The following is a 21709-nucleotide window of genomic DNA, read 5'->3' as shown; positions in this document are numbered from 1 at the left end:
GGAACTCGAACTTGAGGCTATGATGTTATAATAAATGTAACTAGAAGAATGGGAGAATGGGAATAAAAGGAAAAATGTTAAGATGAAAATTCAATAAGGAATATTTTGGAATGGTTTAATAAATATAAAATGATGTGGTTCCTTAAACATTTTTGTTTCCAAAAAGGATTTTTGGTTTTTTGATAAAAAGGATGGTTTTTGATGGTTAAGGGTTTTCCTTAAATTGTTCAAATAAATTTTGGGAAAAGATACTCTACGTATGACATTTTGAAATTACAAAATGTCACTTACTATATGGTATCACCCTACATGCATGATCATTTCTATCTGTGTATTGGCTATTGATTTAGAACTATGAGATTTCTACTGGGCATTAGTGCTCACCCTTGTTGTTTTAATCTTTTTATAGGAAGAAAGTGTGGATTCTATGATTGAAGATTAAGAAGTCCATGTGCCTTTTGTATGTAATTTCATTGAAGATGTGATGGATTTTGTATTTGTATTTTATTTAATTGTGACTCCGTAACGGGAGCTTGGCATGTATTACATTTATTGTTGTATTTATCATGAGAGAGATCATGTACTATTATGTTTCTATTACTCAAGAATAATAAATATTTTAAATAATTAAAAAAAAATAGACCTAAATTTCAGGCTCTTGGTAATGTTTTCAAGTAATTAAAATTCGGGGCGTGACAAGAAGAGTCCAAAGGACCAAGACCAAAGTTCTAGGTCCAGACGTGCAGGTCCAAGATCGGAGGACTAGAGGAAACCAAGGGACCAGGACCAAACGTCCAGGTCCAGACATGCTGTGACATCCCTATTCTGTATCATGCTAATTGGTCCTTAAGTTGTTTATGGTTATGTGTTTAGCATGGTTTTGTATGCCATTATGTGAAAATATGTGGTTTTGAATTTCTATCTGTTCACCGTAGGAATATCTGTTTGATTTTACCGCTTCGGAAATTAAATTGGAGGCCTTATCGGCCACAGAACCCGAAATTGATTACACCGTTGTGATTGGCATAATTTTTAGAGCCTACGGTGAAATTTAATTGAAAATTGATTCGGGTTAGATTAAACCGATTAAATTGATGAATTAGAGCCCAACTACTTTATTATTATAATCTTGGCTTTAGTGGATTATGTTGTCAAGCTTTAAACACTCAATCTCTCCCTCCCTAGCCTCATTTTGACTGATATTAAACTCAAAGAAGAGAAGAGAGGGCCGGTTGTAGAGAGAGAAAAGGAGAGACTTGTGTAATTTGGGCTCAAGACTTGGGAATTTGAAGATCTAGCTCAAGATTTGGCTAGAGCTTGAGGGTTGAAGCTCTTAAGTAAGTGAATTCATGGACTCTTGTTTGTAATTTGTAAATTCAAAGTTGATAGAATGTTAAAGAGCATGTAATAAGTTGATTTTTGTTGAGTTTGAAGTCTTGGAACTCATGCATGTAAGAAATTACTTTGAATCTGCATGTTTGAGCTTGAAACACATGATTCATGTAGAGTTTTGGTTGAAACTCATGTTGTAATCGCCATTTGTACCATCTAAGTTGAGAATGATGAGCATCTCCCACATGCATATACAAATCATGGGAGTATAAGTCTTGAATGTTTGAATTTGAGCATGTTGTTGATGGGTTTGAGATATTTTGGGACATGCATGTAGATAAATCATGAAATTGAGCTTCCTGGTGTTGTAATCTTGTATTAATAGCATGTTAGCATGTGTAAATGTGTAATTTGAGCCATTGCATGCAAGTATTGTAGCTGGAAAACCGATTTGGAGCTCAAGAACACAATCTGGGAAACCCAGAATTTTGATGTCCGCTCGAGCGGGGTAATGGCCGCTCGAGCGGGAAAATCGTGCTCCCGGCACTTTTGTAGAGTTGGATGTCCGCTCGAGCGGGACACCTCACGCTCGAGCGTGGAGTTTTGTAGACAGGCCTTCAGCTCGAGCGCTCTATTCCACGCTCGAGCGCATTTTTCATGCAACCAGTACTTTTGCAGGCCTTAAGGGTCCGCTCGAGCGGGGACCCTAATTTCTGGAATTTTGTTCATGCGTTTTGTGTTTCGTTTTCCGTTCTCTTTCACTTGTAATCACTCTTAGGCGTGTGTTAAACATTATAAATGAGTTAATGAGATAAGAATAAAGCCTAAAGAGGAATATGTGAATTAAAGGACGGATTGAATTGTTAATGACCCTTTTGTGTGCATGGAATGTGTAGGGTCAAGCTCCAGGGCGAATCCACAAGCCGATCACTGTGAGTAATATCAATATTTGAAAGCTTGTCAATGTCCAATTGTTTATTCCCTTATAAACTTTATGAGTTGTTAATTGGGATTGTGGACAAAAATCTGACAGGAATGAATGAATGGACCAAAGGTCGTGTAGATATAAATGAATGGACCGAAGGTCGTTTTGATGTGAATGAATGGACCAAAGGTCGTCCTGATATAAATGAATGGACCAAAGGTCGTCCTGATGTAAATGAATGGACCAAAGGTCGTTTTGACACATGTGAGTGGGCCGAAGGCCGTTTTGACATGAATGAGTAGGCCGAAGGCTGTTTTGACATGAATGAGTAGGCCGAAGGCCGCTTTGACATGAACGAGTGGGCCACAGGCCGTTTTGACATGAATGAATGGGCCGAAGGCCATTCTGACAAAAACGAATGGGCCGAAGGCCGTTTCGACTTAAGTGAATGGGCCGAAGGCCGTTTTGCCATGAATGGAAACCCAAATGGGCCAAAGGCCAGAATGTTGGAACTACAGTTACTTGATTTGCATTTCGTATAGTCATATATATTTGCTAATTAGAAGTATGAATTGGGCCCAAGGTCGTTTGGAGCATGTTGTTCTACATATTGTGATGTAACTGTCATATTTGATATTATTCACTAGGCTTTCGCTCACGCTCACGCTCATTCATGTGTTTGTAGGTGAGCCAAGAGAAGTCCAGACCCAGCCTCAGTGAAGTCTGTAGGGAGCAACTAAGGTTTTGAGAGAGTCAGCCCTTGTGTCTCACGCACGAGACCCGTCTTCGCCCTTTTGTTATATATTTACATTTTGTCAGGTTGGTGAAGTTTTGAATACGTCTGTATATAGTTTTCATGGGTTGACTTAGTTTGGATGATCCTATCTGTAATGAATTTTGTGAAACTGTACCTTTGATGTGGGTTATTAACGTATCTGAGTATGGTTTGTTTGATGTGTATATAAGCACGGCTCTATGGACAAAGTTTTTAATTTTTGCTTCCGTTTGGCCCCTTTACTCTGACCAGTCTTCTTCTTGTTTCGGTCTGAGGCCGTAGGTAATCACAGGATTGCTGGCCGATCACGTCCTTAACCCATAGGGGCGAGTTCGGGTTGTGACACATGCGGGTCTAGAACCAGAGGTACAGGACTAGAATACTAGGTCCAGAGATCCAGGGGTCTAGGACAAAAGGCTAGGTTCAGAAGGCTTGCCCTCAAGAGTAGACTTGGTCAAAGCTTGGTCCTTATTTCAAGGGCCAACTACTCCTAGAAATCAACGATAGTGGAACATGATCTCACAAAAAGTGGACTGAACGTGAGGAGTGGTAGGGGAAGTGGAACCACCTCCAACAGCCATACCAAGTGAGGAAAAATGTAGACAATTAATTAACACCACTTCGGGCTGCTCTTATTTTTATATCTTCTTACTCCATAGCTTTCAAGATTACTAACTTAAGCATCAGAGAGTCCCCTGGCTGCTCGTCAGTCGGGTTCTTCATATTTTCTTAAGTGTTTCAGGCTAAGTTCCACTGTGTTCACGCCGGAGTGCCGCTGCAACAAAGATGATTCAATTTTTATCCACCACACACACACACACACACACACACACACATATATATATATAATTAAAAACATATTTTTTTAAACACGACACATGTATTTTTTGACGTGACATAAAAATATGGACAGTATGTGTATTTTTTAAAATGATTATTACATTTTTCCCCTTTTATGTTTGACCATTTTTTTTTTATCACTTTGGTCCTTCATGTTTCAATTTTTTTTTTTCAATTTAATCCTAAAATTAACTTTGTCCAAAATTAGATAGAAAATGTCACGTTAGTTGCCACATGATATAAAAAATATATTATTATGTTGAAATTTTGGTTTGCTTTAGACATTTGAGTTATATATAATAAAATATTTTTGTGCCACATAGATGTTAATGTGTCATTTTTTTGGGGGGAACTACATGCACGTGAGAATTGGAGAAAAAAATTACAAACACATGGGGTGCAAGTGTGTCTGTAGTGAGCTGCAAATGAATACTTGCACCTCGCCATGTGTTGATAATTTTTTTCCCAACTCTCCCACCTACATGTAGTCCCCTTCCCCCCTCCCTTTTTTGGTCCAATTTATACATAAGTTAGCTTTTGGAATCAGTTAAGAAAAAATTAAAATATGAAAGGCCAAAGTGATAAGGAAAAAAAAAATTTAAAAGGCCAAAGTGAAAAAAAATGACCAAATATATAAAAGGGGCAAATTAAGGTTGTGTTTGGTAGAGTTTTACAATTATGATTTGAAAAGAGAAGATTTGTTTGGTTATGAGTTTTGAATTGAGTTTTGAATTTTTGATGTGACATATGAAATGAGAAAATTTGTTTGGTTATGAATTTTGAAAAGCGTTTCAAGAACTTAATTCAAAAAGTTATAACTCATAACTAAACGCACAACTCAAAATACTATTGAAAAATCTGTTCAAAACTCATAACCAATCTCTTTTTAAAATTCAATTAAAAAAAAAATTATGAAAAAAATAACATTAAAATTTTTTTAATTGAAAATATTACAAACAAAATATTTTTTTAAAAAAATAAATATTCAATTACTGCTTTAAAATAACTTTGATTGTATATTTGGTTGGAATTATTGTGTTTAAATATTTTTGATGTAGAATATTTTTATATTTTTAATATTTACTGTCACAAATCATTACTATTTATTGTTAAGCATTATTTTCAAATAAATGGTCAAAGAATTTGTCATCAGTACATGGGGAATCCAAAAATGTTACAACGTACACCAAATACATAGTGAAATAGAAATGGTTGAACTGAGCCAAAATTGCACCGCCAGTTGTCCCCCCAGATGTTCGGCCGGTCATCTCCCTGGACGATTGCCCCCTGTATGTTGTGGCTCCGCCGGCTGCTACTGTTTGTTCTTTTCTTCTATGCCTGTTTGAAGCTTTAATTTTACTAAAAATAATCTTAACAAATTCATGTTCAGAATAGTGTAATTTATGAGTTTTGAATTAATTATCAACTCACAAAATAAATCAAACAAAAGATTAGATCATAATTTTGTTAGCATATATGCACTTTACCACACTTAATTCAATATTACAAACAAAAAAAAAAAAAACACACACACACACACAGAGAGAAAGGCCACAACATGACGAGTACAATAACTACTTTCAATTGTCATAGGCTTCATGTTATCACTAGCAAAATAAAAGACCATAAAACAAGAAAAAGAACCAAAAAATAAGTTGAAAAAAAACAAGTTTGCCATATTACCCAGGTATAAAATATTTACAATCCGTAGTGTCAATATGCCATTAGAGGATCACTGCTCAGGATCAGGGGGTGGTGGAGGAAAGTGGTACTGATATATGACATCTACCCGTGTGTTAATGTGGTCAACACGGGGTATTGAGCACACCAAATTGTTGAGAAATGACATTTATTTGAGTGGCCATCTCTTGTTCCCATTGAATGTGTTTATTGTAGCGTTCTTCCTGTATCACCAAAAAGTCTATCCAATAGGCAGGCGACTGTTGTTGTGGTTGTGGCATTACAACTTCAGGATGATGTTGAGGATCATCCATGGGAACATCCGGAGTAGCCATGCTTGCAAGTAAAACATCAGCTCCTCCAACTCGGTTTATTGTGTACTTAGTAACGTCATTGGCAATATTTTTTTGGGGCTCATCTTCAAATCTAACTTTGAAGTGTTTGAAGATTTTGGTCAACAAGGCTCCAAATGCTAAAGATTTGTCTTGTGTTGATGAGACAAGAGTCCTTTCTCGCATAATAATACAACACAAATCAATAGATTGACCAACCTCAAAACAATAGAGTATGTAAGCACTAAATATGGGGACAACATCATAGTGGCCTACTTTCGGAGTTACATTCTCTACTTAAAAACGATAAAGAATGCGAAGATGTGGTTTCAGGTGTTTGGCAAGTAGATTTGAGCCCGTAGTTTTGCTAATACAGATAGTCGAATAAACTTCGTTGATATTCCCCACTATCTGAACCATAATTTGCACAGTTTGGAAATATATTTGGTTATTGCTTTGTTTAACATCCAGAATAGAAGCCAAGATTGGAACAATCAACGAAATGAATTTGCCTTTCACATGAGACTGAATTGTGTAGTCATCTTCTTCAACATTCGAATGTTTTAGATGCAAATAAAAGAGGACAAGAAGACAGGGATATGCCTTTCTAGGCAAATTTATCAAGTTTGCCCATCCCATAGCTTCAAGTTTGTCGATCAACAGGGCATCATAAAATGGTGCAAGGTTCACTCTTCGACCAGTAATTATTGAACGGGAAGACATATTGCCATAATTAACTTCTTCGAGCTGTGAAAGGGAGTCAATTGACAGATATTGTCTCCCTTGATTTGATGATTGCCTAACCTCTCGGGCTCGTGGTTTCTTTGTGCGAGGAGCCATCACTTTTTCAAAGTAACAAAAATATAGACCAATGTAATTCCGATAAGTTTTTTTTGATAAAAATGCTTTTATGAAAATAATCTCTACATATTCAACATTGAAGCAAAAGAATTTGTGAGGCATCCGCATGATAATCAGTAATAATTTTTAACAATAACATGATATGTCTTCCATGTATTCACAAAAAAAAAAAAAAAAAAAAAAGAAAAAAAATCAGCCGCATATGACCAAACCCATCTTCAGCTTTGCATGTATTGAAAATATATATATATATATATAACAGACCATAAAACAAACCCATATACAGATTTTAAATATTGAGCAACAACATGAAATGTAAACCAAGATGAGAATATAGAAATTTACCTGAGTTAATCAACAAATTTCGATATTTATTCAGTTTGATTGGTGTTTGGGAGATGGATTCAGTTTGATAACCATTTGCACATTGCTTTGCAAATTCTCCAAGTGATGCATCTCTATGGAATTCATCAACCAAGTCATGCGCCTTTTAAATTGAAAAATATGAGAGAGTTTGATGAACTTAGTAAATACTTTGAGCGGTTGGTCCACCTTTCTAAATGGGTTAAATGGTGGTGTAAAGGAGGTAGGTGGGTTGATAACTGTTGGTTCACCTTTGTGAGGGGTTGGTGTCATTGATAGCATGTGAGTGGGTGATACTTCACAAATTATTTGTGTTTGTAGGTGGGTTAATAAATTCTGTAACAATTTATGTATTATTGATTGATATATTGTTGATACATATATTACAAATGGTGAGTGGCTCATTATATAGGAGAGGGTGAGTGTAGTAGGTGAGGAGTAGGTGAGGAGTAGGTGGTGGTAGGTGATGGTAAATTGGTGGTAGGTGATGGTAAATTCTAACACCCCCCGCAAACTCAAGGAGGATAGAAACTAACCAACTTGAGTTTGAAGAGAGGAACAAAACAAGAAAATACATAAAAATAAAAGAGGATAGGAGACACTGTATGGTCGTGTCAGACCATTGGTGAAGACACTGGATGGTGGTGTCATAACGTTGTAGAGGACACTGTATGGGGGTGTCATAACGTTGTAGAGGACACTGTATGGTGGTGTCATAACGGTGTAGAGGACACTGAATGGCGGTGTCAGACCGATGTAGAAGACAGTTTATGGGGTCATGTCGGACCGTTGTAGCAGACAATGTTGTGACAGTTGTTGTGACAGTTTACAGAGTCTTGCTGGACCCTTGTAGAAACTAACCGGAATCAATGTCGGGACAGTTTACAGAGTCTTGTCGGACCCATAAAGTAGCTAACCGGAATCAATGTCGGGACAGTTTACAGAGTCTTGTCGGACCCTTAAAAAGTCGCACCCTCAAAAGGTGTGCCCAATCTTTCAAAAGGCGTGCCATCAAAAGGCGTGCCCAATCCATAAAAAGGCGTGCCATCAAAAGGCGTGCCCAATCCATAAAAAGACGTGCCATCAAAAGGCGCGCCAGACATGCGGCGATGCACGTGATCGACAGTGCGTGTGTCAGCCTCTTCGTCATGTGCTATATAAATGAAGGCGGAGGCTGAGAGAACATGTGGAAATCAAACCAGTCTGAAACCTCGGAAAAACTCTTCGTGGGCTGAGAGAGATACACTGGTAACACTCTGTAAACACTCTGTAACCAACCCATCTCTGAAACACTCACCAACCATAACATGGCCTCTTCTTCCCGTCCAGCTACCCAGAACATGGCCTCCTCTTCCCGTGGGCTGCTTACGCTCTTTCCAGAACTGAACGAGTCCACAAGAGAAAGAACTGGTGCGGTGGCCAGTGAACCCCAACCAAACACTTCTGGGTTTGCTCCTTTGAACTTTCCGATGCGGTCGGTGGAGCAAAAAATGGCGGTGCAAACTGATATTGAGGCCAATCAGTATACTCTGAAGTCATGTGTGGAAACCATGACTGCGGTCACAAACTTGTCGCACCGGCTGCAGAGCAGGACAAATGAGGTGCAACAGTTAAACTCTCAGCTGGCTCTGCTCCAACGCATGTATAAGGATGCGCGAGCAGAGATAAGTGTGCTAAAGGCAGAAAACAAGGAGTTGAAGCGGAAGGCCACCGTGATGTTCCGTTTTGGAGGTCCACCATATGCTGTAGTGGAGGAGCAGGGTGGAGTGAACGTGCTCGGTGGAGTGGGAAACACGGAGGCAACACCGTCAAGGGCCGCCCAGGACGGAGGCAAGAAGAAGAGACCGGCAGCAGAGTAGAGAAGAAAAAATCCCGCCTGTTGATGTGGTTGTTGTGGGTTGTTTTTTTTTTTTTTTTTTTTTTTTTGGTGTAAAATTGTGATCGGGGTTGATCCCTGAAATGAATAAAGCAAGTGTGTTTGGAAAACTCGAATGGTAGGTGTGGAAATGCAGAAAAATCAACTGGAATGAATTTTTTTTTTTTTTTGAAAAATAATAATAATAATAATAATAATAATAATAATAATAATAATAATAATAATAATAATATTGGTATCATGGAGTGGGCGGTGGTACAAAAATATTGTGTAGAAAAAAAGGGAGATGGTGAAAAAAAAAAGAAGGAGGGACATGCCCATTTGTTTTCAAACTGCTAAAAGAAAAAAGAGAGAGAGAGTGGGGAACATGATGATGATGATAATGGTACGCAACGTCATATGTCCCCACTTTTTCAAATTAGGAGCCTTAGGATATCCAGGGACAGACCCAATTAACCTAACCCACTGCACTGCTGTAGTCAAACTTCTTGAAAAAGGTGGAATTGATATTGAAGTTGCCAAGAGCTGGTATATTAACAGTAAATTCAGGCCACTTGATAAAGAGGGGAAAAAACAGAGGTGGGTGAATAATATAAAAATAAAAAGAAATGAAAAGAGGGGGACAAAAGTTGGTGTCTGGGTTGAAGCAAAACAATAAATAAATAAATAAAAAGAAAAAGTTGGGTGTGATGGAAAGATGAGAGAGAGACGCAGGGGTTGGTGTAATGTGTAATAGTTTATTAGACTATTATAGTAGAATAAAAAAAGAGATATAGGAGAACAACACAACACAACACACCCATTATGCACTATCCCTCAGCAGCTCAAAAACCTGAGAGAGAGAGGGAGATCAGTGCGGAGGAAAGTATATCAGTCAACAACATGAAGTTGAATTCCCAGATGTAGCAATTGTTGGTGCCGAGATCGGGGAGATTACCGTCTGAATCGGAGAGAGTGAGGCCAATCTGAATGAGATTCAAGAGATCAATGTTGGCTTTCAGGGTCGCGTAATGCGCGGTGGGATTGTGATTGCGGAAGAAATTCATTCCGCTCTTGGGACGAACCACCACACCTGGGAATTCTGTGTCCATGGAGACGAAAGGGTAGAGATCGATGATGAGTCGGATTAGTTCGAACTCTGACTCGAAATTGACAGACCACACTGACCGAACTACGATGGGCTTATCGGTGGCGTGAACATGGCATCTGGTGATTGTGAGATCCAGATTTTAGAGAAAGAGGTTTTAGGCAGGGATGGAAAGGTATGGGTAGAAAATAAGCGGAATAGATTGAGGTCCGGCGGGCGGCCAAGGCGAGGTTGCCGCCCGCCGGTGAAGCAAAATTACTGGAGTCTTAACCTTGCTCTGATACCATGTAACAATTTATGTATTATTGATTGATATATTGTTGATACATATATTACAAATGGTGAGTGGCTCATTATATAGGAGAGGGTGAGTGTAGTAGGTGAGGAGTAGGTGAGGAGTAGGTGGTGGTAGGTGATGGTAAATTGGTGGTAGGTGATGATACTTCACAAATTATTTGTGTTTGTAGGTGGGTTAATAAATTCTCATAATTATTTGTTTTGTAAAAAATAAACAATAAAAAAATATTCCCAAATTTCTTTTTTAATTTGTAAAAAGAAATTTCAAAAAATATTCTTGTATTTTGTTTTCAAAAATATTTTCAGATTTATGATTCATGTGCTAAGTTATGACTTTTGAGTAAGTTGTATGAGTTTCGAAAATAATTTTGCATTATATTTTGACTCGTTGTTTCCGATCAGTTTTTTTTAATATTTAATTTTCTTTATCTTATTTGTTAACAAAAATTTTTGGCCTGTGAGAATGTATTTATTTTAACATGCACTATAGTTCATATATTTGTGTGTTGTATTTTGTTTAAAATTTTTAGAAGTCCATTGGTACCCAAAACTTAGTTCACAAATCTTTTGCGAAAGTATACTTAACTGAAAATTGAAAAATATTCTGAGAGGCATGTGGTGACCTCATTAAATACAATTTGATGTGGGGTTGGTCAAGCTTGCAGAATGGGGTAAATGGTGTTATTGCTCAATGTTTCAGCAGGGTGATGACAGGTTGGTGTAAATAAGCTATGTGGGTGTTATTGTTGGCAGGGTGATGACAGAAAATGTAGGTGGGTGTTTTTTTGAATTTGTAAAAAACAATTTCTATGTGTTTAATATTGAATAAATATTTTTTTTCTGTATTAGATATTTTGAATTAAATGTTGATGAAATTCTATGTATTTAATATGTTTGTTGAATTGTTTTTGAATTAGTAAACATAAAATTCTATGTAAAATAATACTTATAATTTTGCATTATATTTGAAATTTTTTTGCATTCATTTTTGTTTTTTTGATATTTCATTCTCGTTATCTTATTTGTAAATAACAAAAATTTTATTTGAAATGTTTATGTGTTTATTGTAATAGGTAGCATTGCCACTTACAAAATATGTTTTCATATTTTATATGCTAACATTTGTTACACTTAATAACCTGTTGTTTATATTACCAAGAAAGTTTAACAAAATCTGTGTACAATTTGTCTAATATGGCAAATGGCTTCAGTCTCTATTCAAGAATTGACTTTGCTCAATTTTTGCATTAGGAACACTTAAAAAAGGGAGAACTATATTTAAAAAAAAAAAAATGGTTGGCAATACAAATTTCAATTGCATTTCACACATTACAAATAAAAAAAAAAAAGAATAATACATACAATACTAACAAAAAAAGTATTCTTCACAAGATTTCTTGACATCATAAGTCTACCCATGACCAACATGATTTTCTCACATAGCATTAGCAATTGTGTCCCTCAAGTTTGATTGGTATGTCAACCCATGTTGTGACAGGTCTACACACTCAGCTTAGCCTCTACCAAACCCCTCTGCTGCCGCTTCAGCCGCCATTTCATTATCAACTTCTATGAAGAGTGGATCCATAGCTGTATGTAAACGGATCCAATTGTGCACTACACAACATGCAATCATGAGGGGTCCTTGTCGTGTTGACTTGTAATTAGGCATGGGCCACAATATTGGAAAGCGTTTCTTTAGTATCCCAAATGTTTTTTCTATGACATTCCTTAATGACAAATGTCAGTGGTTAAACAGTTCCTTGGGTCTAGAATAATGACGACCATGAAACTCTTGCAAGTGATAGCGTTGTAAACGAAATGGGGCAAGAAATCCTAGCATGTCCGTGAACCCGACATCCACTAAATAATGCTTGTCTACATGTAAATAATGTTTGTAACACTTTGTCAAATACATGTACACAAATATCGTATTTCAAAAAGTACAGTATGCTATTTTGTAACACTAACCATGGGGTGCGTGTGGGAAATGTACATATTCTCTTAATATTTATAAATATGTTTTATTGATTGACAAAAAGCACCATAAACATTAAGATTATTGTTTTTTTTTATTATTATATTGAGTTATTAAAATAAGATGTGTTATAGGCTTAAACCAAGAATTGTTGAGGAAAAAAATCGACTCAAAGTAAATTTTCTAAACTCATTTCTAATATTTAATCTAATATTGGAACCCTCAAACTAACTTATATTGGTTACAAACCGATAAAGATAATTTTAAACAATCAAGACAATTTTTAATGACTAGGTGAATGTCCCAATGACATAAATATTCAGTCAACTAGCCTTCAGGTCACTTCTAATATTTAGTCCAATATAACAAGTCAATTTTAATCTATTTTCACATAAGAGTTATAACAACAATTTTAAGTAAACAAATTTTTAGATTTTACAAAATAAGAAAAAATTAGTAAATTAAAAAATATAATTTATTGCTAAAATTAAAATTACGAAACTTATAAAATGAAATGTATTTATATTTTATTGTAAATAAAATTTTTGTAATTTATTATTTAAATTTTACCAATTAAATTATGACATGTAGATTTTTATTAAGAACTTAGGAAATACAATTAATAATTTAGAATAAAAATCTTCCCTTAGTGTAACTCTAATAAAAATGAATAAAGTTTAATTGATTATAAATCACTTTTACAATATATTTCAAATAAATTTTATATTATTATTTTAATTTAAAAACTAATTTTAAATTATTTATTTATACTTGTGCATAGGGGTGTGCGCGGTGCGGGTCGGTGCGGTTTAAGAGAAAAATAGAAACTGTATGGCGGGTGACGGATTGATAAAAATGTCATTAGAATTTGTCATTTTTCTAATAAAAAATCGGCGGTTCAGTTGGCAAATAATGACAGATTTGCCTTGGCGGTTCAGGCGGATTGACGGTTAAATTCATACAATAAAATTAAATTCATTGATGTTATAAAAATTAAATTCACACAATAAAATTAAATTCACTTATTAAATTCACACAATAAAATTAAATTCACTGATGTTATAAAAATTAAATTCATTGATGTTATAAAAATTAAATTCACACAAAAAAAATACAAAATTAAATTCACTTATTAAATTCACACAATAAAATTAAATTCACTGATGTTATAAAAATTAAATTCACTGATGTTATAAAAATTAAATCCACACAATAAAATATAAAAATTATAATAAGTATAAATAAAAAATTAAATTCAAACAATTAAATTATAATAGAGAGAGAGAGCATAGAATATATATATATATATTATGTATATAGAGCATATACATTAGAGACTCTCTTTCCATAACAACAAACAAAGCTGAGTGAGAGAGAGCAGCGAGAGAAACTATTAGAGAGAGAGAGAGAGAGAGAGAGAGACTAACAGCGGTCTGTGTGGGAAGGAGAAGAAAGGCTGTCGGCGGTGAGGAAAGGCAAGGGAAGGAGACGAAAGGCTGTCGGCAGTGAGCCGATCGGCACAGTGGCAGCGGCGATATGTGTGAATCGATGAGATGTTGTAGTAGCGTCGATGAGGAGAAAGCTTGTGTGTGTAAGTGTGAATGAGATGCATTTGAAATATGTCAATTAGATTTGATGGAGAAATTATTGTGTGAGAGAGAGAGAGAGTATAACATCTACGTGTATAAGCATAACAGGTTTTTTTTTTTGTTTTTAACATATGCGGGTCAGGTCGGTTTGACATGCGGGTTGGCAAATTCCACCGCCACCCGCACCGATTCGCCAGTGCTGGCCTCCCACCCACCCACCCACCCACCCACCCACCCACCCAACCAACCAACCAACTCGCGCCGCCCGTCAGAGTTGAAATTTTGTGCGGTTCGGTGCGATTCAGTGCGGTTTTAGCTGTTATGGCGGTATTATGTACAATTCTACTTGTACATAACACGAGTAATATGGTAGTATATAATATAAGGAAAAAGGAGATTTCTAATCCACAAATCTTGTGAGAATTTTAATATCCTAATCTTAATTTTTTATTTTTTTTAAAAAATATCTACATTTATTGACTTCTTCCAACCTATAAATTTTTTTTAACTTTTTTCATAATTATTGCAACAAAAATCCATGCATAGTTACTATAATATTATTTTTAACTTCTCTTATATATTATACTTAGTGATAAGATTGTTAAATTATTTTTATAATTTTTTTTAAAAGCATAATTTATATATTAAAAAAGATTTAAAATAAATATAAATATTATTATCCCGTGCATAGGCGGGTGATAGGCTAATCTCGTTAAAAAGAAGAGAAAGAGGACAGAGAAAAGAATGAAAAGAAGCAAAGAGATGCAGAGAGAAGAGAGATAGAGAGACCAAAGCGTTGGGTGGAATCGACTTCGCGACTAGGGTTTGCATTTTGATCTTGCTTCGCGAGTCGACTTGCTTCATTAAGGTGAGTTTCAGCCCCCCTCTCTCTCTCTCCCTCTCCATCTCTGAGTTTCAGCCCACAAAGGTGAGTTTAGGAGAGAAAAGAAAAGAAATGATTACTTAAGTAATAAGAGAAAAGAAAAGAAAAGAAAAGAAATGATTGTAATTTCTCTCCTTTTTGTTTGGATAAGTAAGAAATAAAAGAAAAGAAATGATTGTGATTTCTCTCCTTCTTGTTTGGTTAGATTTCATTAAGAGAAAAGAAAAGAAATTATTTTATGTTATATTACCAAAATAACCTTTTTATATTTTCAATCATTTTATTTCTTTTATTTTTATAGGGGTAAAATTGGTATTATGAAAATATAAACCTTTGTGGATTTCTTTTCTCTCCCAATCTCTCCACTTTTGGGAAGATTGAAAATAAGGGTTATGAGAGAAATGAGTTTCTCTCCATTTCTCTCTATTTCTTCCCATTTCTCTCCACTTAAGATAACCAATATTTCTTTTCTTTTCTCTCCAAATCACTCAATCCAAAGACAGTGTTAAAGACTCACGACTTTAAAATGTCATTTGGTAAATGCAGGAGATGGAGGAAGAGGATGATTATGAGGAATTCGTTCCAGTGGCCAAACGTAGAGCAATGGAAGCACAGAACATTCTTCAGCGGAAGGGAAAATCTTCGGCATTTGAAGATGAGACTGAGAAGTCAAAACTTGATGAAGCAAAACCCATTTTGCTTGTCAAGGCTACTCAGCTTAAGCGTGACCAGCTGGAGATTAGTCCGACTGAACAAATTGTGCAACAGGAGAAGGAAATGATCGAACACTGGTCAGATCGGAAGACTTGTCTGTGAACTTGCAAACGTGATAACTTATGAAGAGCCGTTGTTGACGGGATGGAAGCCACCTTTGAGAATTAGAAGAAGGATGTCAACAAAAGACTGATTCCATTCGAAAGCAATGGCATATTATCGTTGATGGTGAAGATATCCCCCCGCCGATCAAAAATTTTAAGGAAATGAGGTTTCTGGAGCCAATTCTAAGCAAGTTGAAAGCAAAGGGAATTGTACAACCAACACCTATTGAAGTGCAGGGACTTCCTGTTATCTTGTCAGGAAGGGATATGATACGGATTGCATTTACAGGTTCTGGTAAAACATTGGTTTTTGTGCTGCCGTTAATCATGGTGGCATTGCAAGAAGAGTTGATGATGCCGATTGTTCCCGGGGAAGGGCCATTTGGATTGATAATTTGCCCATCTAGGGAGCTTGCTAGGCAGACTTATGAGGTTGTGGTGCAATTTTTAATTCCAATGAGGGAGTATCGCTTTCCGGAATTGAGACTGTTGCTTTGCATTGGTGGGGTTGATATGCGGTCACAATTGGAGATTGTGAAGAAAGGTGTGCATATCGTTGTTGCCACCCCTGGAAGGTTGAAGGACATGCTTGCGAAGAAGAAGATGAGCCTTGACAATTGCAGGTAAGCACTTCTGAATCAAGTTTTGCTGAAAATCATGTTACATGGCAATAATGTCTAATATTTTTATCTAACAACTATCATTTATATGGATCATGCAACCACCTATTTTGACATATTGGCTTATGTCAATAGTCTGGGTCTTCCTTTTTTTTTCTCCTTCTGTTTGACTTTCTCTGAGCCAATGAAATATGACTAGAATTTGTTAAGAAAAATCCTCATAGGGCATCAGGTTAAGAAAAAATTGGTCTGTTCTTATCTTTCAATAAACATTTAAACATATTCAGCTTGTGAGACGTCGTCTGCACACTTTGTGATGTAGAACCAGGAGGGAGAATAGGAGAGAGAATGAGGGAGAGAAGCACACAATGGCCATAACCATAATCTTGCAAAGGCCACAGCCTTGAATTCATTAATTCAAGGCTACCTAATACAATGTCAAAGCCTATTATTTGTAGGCTAATAACCCTAATAAAATAGGAAACTAGGAACTCTTCTAAAATAGGAAAACTAAAATAATAAGAAAACTACATATGAAACAATAAATGACTATTATTAATTAATAAAATTTTAATTAAGTCTCCACATGATGGAAAGTTGCTGCGCGTGAGCTGAATATTGGAACTCTACATTCTGCATCAATTTGTTTAAAACAATGGGGTAAAAAGCTATCTAGTTGAATTTTGTGAGTTTGAATATTGTCTTCTGGTTGATGCTTGACATTTCATGTTATGTAAATTGCTTACTTCAAATATACTTGATTTTGTTGTTTAATCTTGCTGTTGAGATGATGGCTCACCTATGAAGCACGGATACTTCAAAAAGAGAGACATATCCGTATCTTATTTGTGTCCGATACTTTTAATAAGTATCAGATACTTCTTAATTAATTTTTCATTAATTTTGGCATATCGGGTACTTAATTTTGAAGTATTGGATATTCCAAGTCACGTATTATTACTTGTGTTTTATAAATTAAAATTTTATGTATAACATTATAATATGATATATTGCAATAATAAATAAAAGAATATTTCATAACACATTGTTTAGTTCTTTTAGAATAAGAACATAGTAAGCTAAAGTAGTAGAATTGATCAAATTGAGGTATCTTTATTGGTTCATGCATGTCCCCTATAACTACATGGAAAGTAAGGATTAACAATAATAAAATTAAATATCAATAAATAAATAAGTAAACTTGAATAGAACATTTTTTTCTAGTGCAAAAGGGAAAAGCACAAGACAAGTTGTGAATTGTTCTATTATTATAGTATAAACATATTAGACTCGATATTGAAATAAAATATTTGAAAGACTGATTGAAAATTTAAAAAGTAAACTAGACTTAAATTAGTTGTTGAAGGTTAGTATTTTAGATTATAAAATTACAGTGTTGTTTCCAAATATTTTTGAGCTCATGTGTAATTCACTACTAGGGATGGAAACGGGTAGGGGATGGGTCAGGGGCCCCCTACCCCACCCCCAACCTGCTCCCAAACCACGCCCCGCATAGAGACCTCCCCCATCCCCGCCCCTGCCCCACATATCCAATCCCAACCCCGACCCTACCCTACCCAATCTGCCATTCAAAGCAACCTCATTACAAATTGAATTATTATGAAAAAAATTGAATTAATGAGAAGTATTCAATAGATTTCACCACCCAAGCAACACAAAATCAGACTTTCTCAAAAGACTTGTACTTTCTCAAACAAAACATCTAAAGCTGCTAGTAGTCAATTAATAACAAAACAGAAAGACTTCCAAGCAAGTTAATATTTTCATCTCCAGCCTTCAGATCAACCAAATAAACATCAAAACATTACATAACATCAACAAAAGTTTTCATTCTTCTAACCAAACTTCCCAAGTGTACATTGTACTTTCAAACAAAACATCAGCTAGTTGTAGTTAATAACAAAACAAAAAGACTAGAAGCAATTAATATTTTCATCTCCAGCCTTAACATCAACAAAATAACATCAAAACATTACTAAATTTCAAAAAGCAGTACAGAACATCAACAAAAGGCCTCGATTCTTCTAAGCAAATTTCCCAAGTCTAGATTCTTCCAAGCAAACTCCCCCCCCCCCCCCCCCCCCCAAAAAAAAAAGAAAAAAAAAAGAAAAAAAAAAAGCACTTCATCAAGCTAGTAACAACCTAACCAAAAGCATTCCATACCATAAAATTAAAGATTAATTTAATGAAATGCACCAAATGAAAAACAACAACAAAAACAAAACCTGTTATTCAATTAGCATTCGCATCGGCTTCCTCTTCTTCATCACAAAATTTAGGGGGATTAGTTGAAACTGTAGTAGAGCTAGTACCTATGAACAAATAACAATATTGTTCCATTAAATATGTGTAATATAATAAATAAATAAAATTAGTGGTTACTTACCATTGATATCACTCCATAGCCAGCTTTGTAAACACATCAAGGCCTCCAAAGTATATGGCTAAAGTCTACTACGATGTGGAGTAATCACCCTTCCACTTGTACTGAAACTAGATTTGGATGTAACCGTTGACACGGGAATAGCTAAGATATCCCAAACAATCTTTTGTACAGTAGGAAACTTAACCGCATTTGTCTTCCACCACCTCAGAACATCAGAATCTGGGGTTCTAGGCAACACATTTTCCTCCAAGTAAAAGTCCAATTTTGATCTAACAAGCATGGAATTAGTACTCAAATTGACAAACAAATCATAACTGGAGAGAGGATCATGCTCATCCACATCAATGACCTAACAAGCAGATTTACTTCCTCCCATGGTATTAGGTCGATTCCTTTCCAACCTAGATTGGTACTCGTGAAGCAAATCATAGCAATCCTGTCTAATTTTTTCAATTTGATACGAAGCGTTATCTCCATAAATGATTGGGAAGTAATATTCCACAAGCTTCATTTTATACCTTGGATCCAAGACACAAGCTATTCCCATATGATAACATGACACACACTCCAATATTTCTCATATTTTTCCATCATTTTTTATGCCATCTCCCTAATGACCTCAATTGGACTTTCCAGCCACTCAGACAATGCCACTTTAATCTTACAATTTTTTGGAAAGTAGCAATTTGCAGTGGGATAAGTAGTCCCAGAGAACAACTCTGTCACACTGTTAAACAACTAAATCTCCCACAAATTGCATTTGCTAAGTACCAATCCTCCTCAGATGGCAAACTAGTGTAGTGTCTCTCACGAGACTTCAATCGTGCAAACACATCTTTATAAATCAAAGCTGTGTGAAGCATTGAATAAGTTGAGTTCCAACGAGTTTTGACATCATGAGCCAAACCCTTTGTGCTTTGAATACGTAATTGGCGGGTTGTTCTCAAACTTTTCTTTTCTACATTGTGCACACTCCAATAATAACAACTATCACGTATTCTTTCAATCACATCTCCTATCACTGATAATAATTATATTGAAAATGTGCGCACAACAATGCATGTGATGAGCTTTACCCCTTAAAAAAAGTGAGCTTATGGAAAGTTTTCCTAATACAGTAGGTATCGTGGCATCATTTGTAGTAGGATTATCCATGGTAATTGTGGATAGCTTCCTATCAATGTTCTAGTCCAATATGGCATCAACAAGTACATTGGAAAGGACTTCACAATTATGAGGAATTGGAACATAGACAAACCTAGAATCAATTAACAATCCAAACAAACATAAGTAATAACTAATAAAAATAAACACGACATTTAAAAAAAAAAATAATAGTCATAGTAATGGAACATAAAATAAATTTTTTTAGAAAAAAAAATCGTAGAACATACAGCAAAATTATATTTCACAATGACCATTCTTCATCAATGAAATGTGCCGTATTGCCATGGAACCTCTTTTGTTTGGCTTTGAAGTCCACATATCTGCGGTGATGGCTACCCTACATTTTTTCCCTCTCAATATCATAAACTTTGAAGATATCCTTTTTTATTGTGTTTCTTGAAACCATTTTGAACATGGGTTGAAATCTTCTAAATCCAAAATGATCAACGATAGAAAGGGGATACTCATGTAGAACAATTATGGAAGCAAGATCTGATCGAGAGATTTCTTGATCAAACACATGGTTACGGGACTCCACTTTTCTATCATTTCTTTTCTCATTTGCTAGTAAAAATGATTGCCTTATTTCCACTGATTTGTCGTTCTTACACCTTTCCAAATGCTCATGCAAATGTTTTGTCCCATTTTTACTTTTTTGTGGAGAGCAATTCCAATACATATGGAGAAAGAATCGTAATAAATACAAAGAAGAGGCATCTTTTACCCAGTAACGAAGAGTTTGAACTGAGATTTCCGGATGGATGGAGTGGGGTATTAGTATATCTGACACATAATTTAGATGTGAAAATTTGTCCTCTAAAAAAGGAAATATTAAATGAATTGATCGTAAATTTTGAGATTTTACTATTTCTTTACCTTCTAGGGAAAATAAAGAAAATGGAATTTCCACAACGGCTATAAATCCTTCTAATATCATTTGAGAATACAAATTCATGTTGTGCCCAAAAAATGGATTTTGGTTAGAATCATTAGCAAAAAAAAGAAAATGATTCTGTTGATACATTTGAGTAATTAAATGTTTCACGATTAGTAAGCTGAATTTATTGTCATAACCTATATTTTCAAAAAAAATCGATCTAGTTAAACCATGATCATGAGCAAGTGCATAAATATACTCTTGAAAGATAAGTGGATATACGAAGTCGTGTTGCTGAGATCTATCTAGTTCTAAATATCTTTTGAATTCTTCCATTTGAAATAAAAATGGTACTAAAGATAGAGGATTTTGGGGGTTATAAAATGATACATAGTGCGATACGGTCAAAACAAGGTATTGGCAGTAAGAAAAGAATAGATACCTTGGTAAGCCTTATCAACAGATTCTCTATCCACTTTTTTTCCATTTAATTTTATTGGTTTATGTTTGTTATAGGATAAGAAAACGGTTATAAATCCTTTATTTTATTTTTTCAACCCAATCGTTATTTTGATTTTGGAATTTTTTTTTTATCAATATGCTGCTTCTTCTACACATCCACCTCCATTCCATTATGGAGAGTCACAATAGTTAGGATTCATTAAAAAATCAACAATTCCCGCATGGGAAAAGCCTTTCCCGAAACACGCACTAATATATTTTTAACCTATAATTAGATCGGGTAATGTAACAACCCTCATACTGTTTACTGATTTAGGACTGATTGATTACCGATAACCATTGATTACCGTTAAATTGAATTGATTATGACTGATAATTGGACTGGTAAAAGTACTGAACTGACTGACTGTAATTGGAAACCGAATTGATTGAGTATATGCTAGTTAAATTGCATTCTATCTGTTTGACTGTATGAATATCTGTTCATGCTTATATGTTTAAACTGCTAATTGAAGGCCTTATTGGCGGCCGAATTAGAAA

General features: G+C 35.3%; 1 protein-coding gene, 1 long non-coding RNA gene and 1 pseudogene across 6 annotated transcripts in view; 1 reads left to right on the top strand and 2 right to left on the bottom strand.

The window, feature by feature from the left end:
* Positions 1-4974: 4974 nt before the first annotated feature.
* Positions 4975-7289, bottom strand: LOC145801712 (uncharacterized). 2 transcript variants are annotated; one of them, XR_014343357.1, is made up of 2 exons: positions 7091-7289; positions 4975-6726 (listed from the first exon to the last, which is right to left on the bottom strand). It is a non-coding gene; the product is annotated as an uncharacterized LOC145801712 (long non-coding RNA). The 2 variants fall into 2 exon arrangements; XR_014343356.1 differs by having other exon boundaries at positions 4975-6059.
* Positions 7290-14632: 7343 nt separating this feature from the next.
* LOC114282186 (DEAD-box ATP-dependent RNA helicase 35A-like) overlaps positions 14633-21709 on the top strand; it is a 52994-nt gene continuing 45917 nt past the window's right edge. For 2 of the 4 annotated variants that reach the window (XM_082892162.1, XM_082892161.1), the window contains exons 1-2: positions 14637-14803; positions 15365-16259. In XM_082892162.1, coding sequence (XP_082748288.1) covers positions 15799-16259 — 461 coding nt within the window. In that variant the 5' untranslated portion in view covers positions 14637-14803; positions 15365-15798. Of the gene's footprint in view, positions 14804-15364; positions 21450-21709 lie in introns of all 4 variants that reach the window. The other 2 variants (XR_014342523.1, XM_082892163.1) reach the window with 2 other exon arrangements.
* On the bottom strand, positions 20168-21049 carry LOC114279026 (maturase K pseudogene; annotated as a pseudogene).

This window comes from Camellia sinensis, chromosome 10 (assembly GCF_055761805.1).
Source record: "Camellia sinensis isolate YWXY chromosome 10, ASM5576180v1, whole genome shotgun sequence".
Lineage (NCBI taxonomy): Eukaryota > Viridiplantae > Streptophyta > Magnoliopsida > Ericales > Theaceae > Camellia > Camellia sinensis.
Note: the sequence above shows the minus strand (reverse complement) of the source record. Positions and strands in the feature narration are given on the sequence as shown.